The sequence below is a fragment of the Spermophilus citellus genome, assembly GCF_964194105.1.
Source record: "Spermophilus citellus genome assembly, chromosome: 7".
Lineage (NCBI taxonomy): Eukaryota > Metazoa > Chordata > Mammalia > Rodentia > Sciuridae > Spermophilus > Spermophilus citellus.
The window spans coordinates 36,348,858-36,351,175 of record NC_138188.1 but is presented as its reverse complement, the minus strand read 5'-3'; the positions used below and the strand labels follow the sequence as shown (position 1 = coordinate 36,351,175).

The window sequence follows — 2,318 nt, the reverse complement described above, 5'->3', positions numbered from 1 at the left end:
CAGATGCAGATGTGCCACTAAGCTGACACTCAGTTTAAAAACCCCTGATGCCTATCATCTTCAGTGGGGCTTGAAATGCCAGACCCAACTCTGCTAATTCCCGGCTCCTGGACAAATTATTCATCCTTCCAGATGACATTTTCCATATCTGAAAATTGGACTAAAAACAGATGCACCTCGGCTTTGTAATGCGGTCACCGTAGATAAACTCCACTTCAGCTGGTGGTGGCATAATAATTACTGCAGCACTGACTCTCCCCCCATAAACAGAAAATGCAGAAGCCGCATCATCAGAATGACGCTAGCTTCACTCTCCTCCTAACACCCCAGAAAGGTGAGACTGGTCATCTACAACTGAGGCTAATAGAGACCTAGGGGTGTCCCCCGAAAACACTCCCACCACTATTGGGCCTAGGGTAGCACGAGGGCACTTCCGGGGTGGGGCCTGAGTGGAGGCGGATCTTACACCTTGGGGTGCTGATTTGGCATTCCACTCGCGAGACTTGAACCCTAATAGGTCTTCACTGGGCATCTGAGGTAAACGCGAGGAAAGCCGAGAACTGGACACCGGAAGCCGAGACCTAGAACAACTCTTTTGCTCTGCCCCCTAAGGGCCCATAGAGGTATTTCCCCACAGAGACCCACCAATCACAGCCAAAGCTATTGGCCAGCAGACGCCTCCCATCTGGGGCGGAGCTCCGTAGGGGCGGAGCTTAGCGTGACACTTTGCGACTTGGCTTGCGCTGCGTCGCTTGCAATACAATTGGCCGTCTAGGGCGCATCCGGGTCTGTGTAAAGAAGGCCTAAGGTTCCAAGGTGCGAGGCCGAGCCCAGCAGCGGGCGCAGATCCACAGAAGCCAGATCTGCGGCCCATCCAAAAGCTCAGCCCACCTCACCTATCCTCCGGACCTGTCTGTCACCGCGCGCAGGACCGCGCCGCCTGCGCCCCGCACTCACTTTGCCCAGAAACGGGAGCATCCACCACAACGCTGTCGACATGATGGGCATGCGGCCACGCAGCCCCAGTGCCTGCTCTGCGCCCTGGTGGGGACCACAGCCTGGAGGACCCGGCCCTGCCAAGCGCCGCCGATTAGACGACCCTGCAGACCCCGCGGAGCCCCCGGCGGCACCCAACCTGCAAGACTCTGCAGGAGCGGCCGACGCCACCGCGCTCACCTCCGTGGTGGTTCTGGCCGCGGGCTGCGCCTTACAGGTACCCCTGGACGACGTCGACCTGGTGCTAGAGCCCGCGCCAACCTCGGTCCTGCAAGTGTCTCTCCAAGGACACACCCTCATCCTGATCCCTGAGGGCCTCGTGGGCGCCACTGACCAACGCCCAGGAGGCCAGGGAGACTGTCCTGATGACCCGGAACTGGGCGCCTTCCTGAGCGCCCCCGGGGAGGACGTGGTCGTGGAGCAGGGATTCTTCTGCGAGTCTGTCCCAGAGATCGCCAGCCAAGAAGAGGCCTATGAGGAAGACGCAGATCCTGAGTCCCTGGGGTCATGGATGGACCCTCCAGCCGGCTCAGCTGCTGGGTTCCTCCCCTCCACTGGAAGAGTATCCAGGCTGTCTCCTCTGGCCCCCACCCTTAATTTGGAAAGAAGCTCGCCTCGCCCCGTCTTAGACCTGGATTTCCACCTTCTGAGGCCTTTCCCCAGCTCACCGCTGCAACCTCTGCCTCCCTCTCCAAGTCCAAGTTCAAGTCCCCAGGCACTTCCGGAGCGTTCTCCAGGTCCTCGGAGCAAAGCCTGCAGACGCCTGTTCCAGGAATGAACTGACTTCCAGGATCCTTCGCCACCTTACTGGGGTCCAGGTGAGGGTCTTCCCAAGTCTTTGGGTGTACCCTGCACAGCCTACAAGGTTAGATAATGGACAGATTTTTTTTTTTTTTTAATGTAGGCGGCACTGCAGAATTGTGGATCAATGGCCGACTAGAAAGTCCAGAAAAAGAGCACCTTGGCCAAAAAAGAAATGTTCTTCTTGAAATACAGTGTACTTTCGGATCCAAAGATTGTTACTTGGGTCCTTTGCCATAAAGAAGTCATCAACAATTCGTTCCACCTCGGCTAGTTTTGCTTCAAAACTCAGCTTTTAGCACTTTTCTCTAGGAATCCATTCTTGAGGCAGCACCCAAAGCTGCATCCCTTTTCTCCCAAATTCATTAGTAAATTTCTTTTGTTTAACTGGGTTGGGTCCTCAGCTACCTTCTCACCAAGATTTTTCCTTGAGGAGGCCCCCACCGACTTTAAGGACTCTAGAAAGTTGTACTTAGACAAATGTTTGTTCTTTACAAAACCAGGCACAGAACTGGGAAAGA

At 55.5% G+C, this 2,318-nt stretch overlaps 1 protein-coding gene across 1 annotated transcript; it reads left to right on the top strand.

The window, feature by feature from the left end:
• Positions 1 to 987: 987 nt before the first annotated feature.
• On the top strand, positions 988 to 1,774 carry LOC308653951 (proline-rich protein 23C-like; the record flags this gene model as incomplete). The annotated part of the gene is made up of 1 exon (XM_081302725.1): positions 988 to 1,774. The coding sequence occupies exon 1, from the start codon at positions 998 to 1,000 to the stop codon at positions 1,772 to 1,774; it is 777 nt and encodes a 258-aa protein (XP_081158851.1). The 5' UTR covers positions 988 to 997.
• Between the last annotated feature and the right edge of the window lie 544 nt (positions 1,775 to 2,318).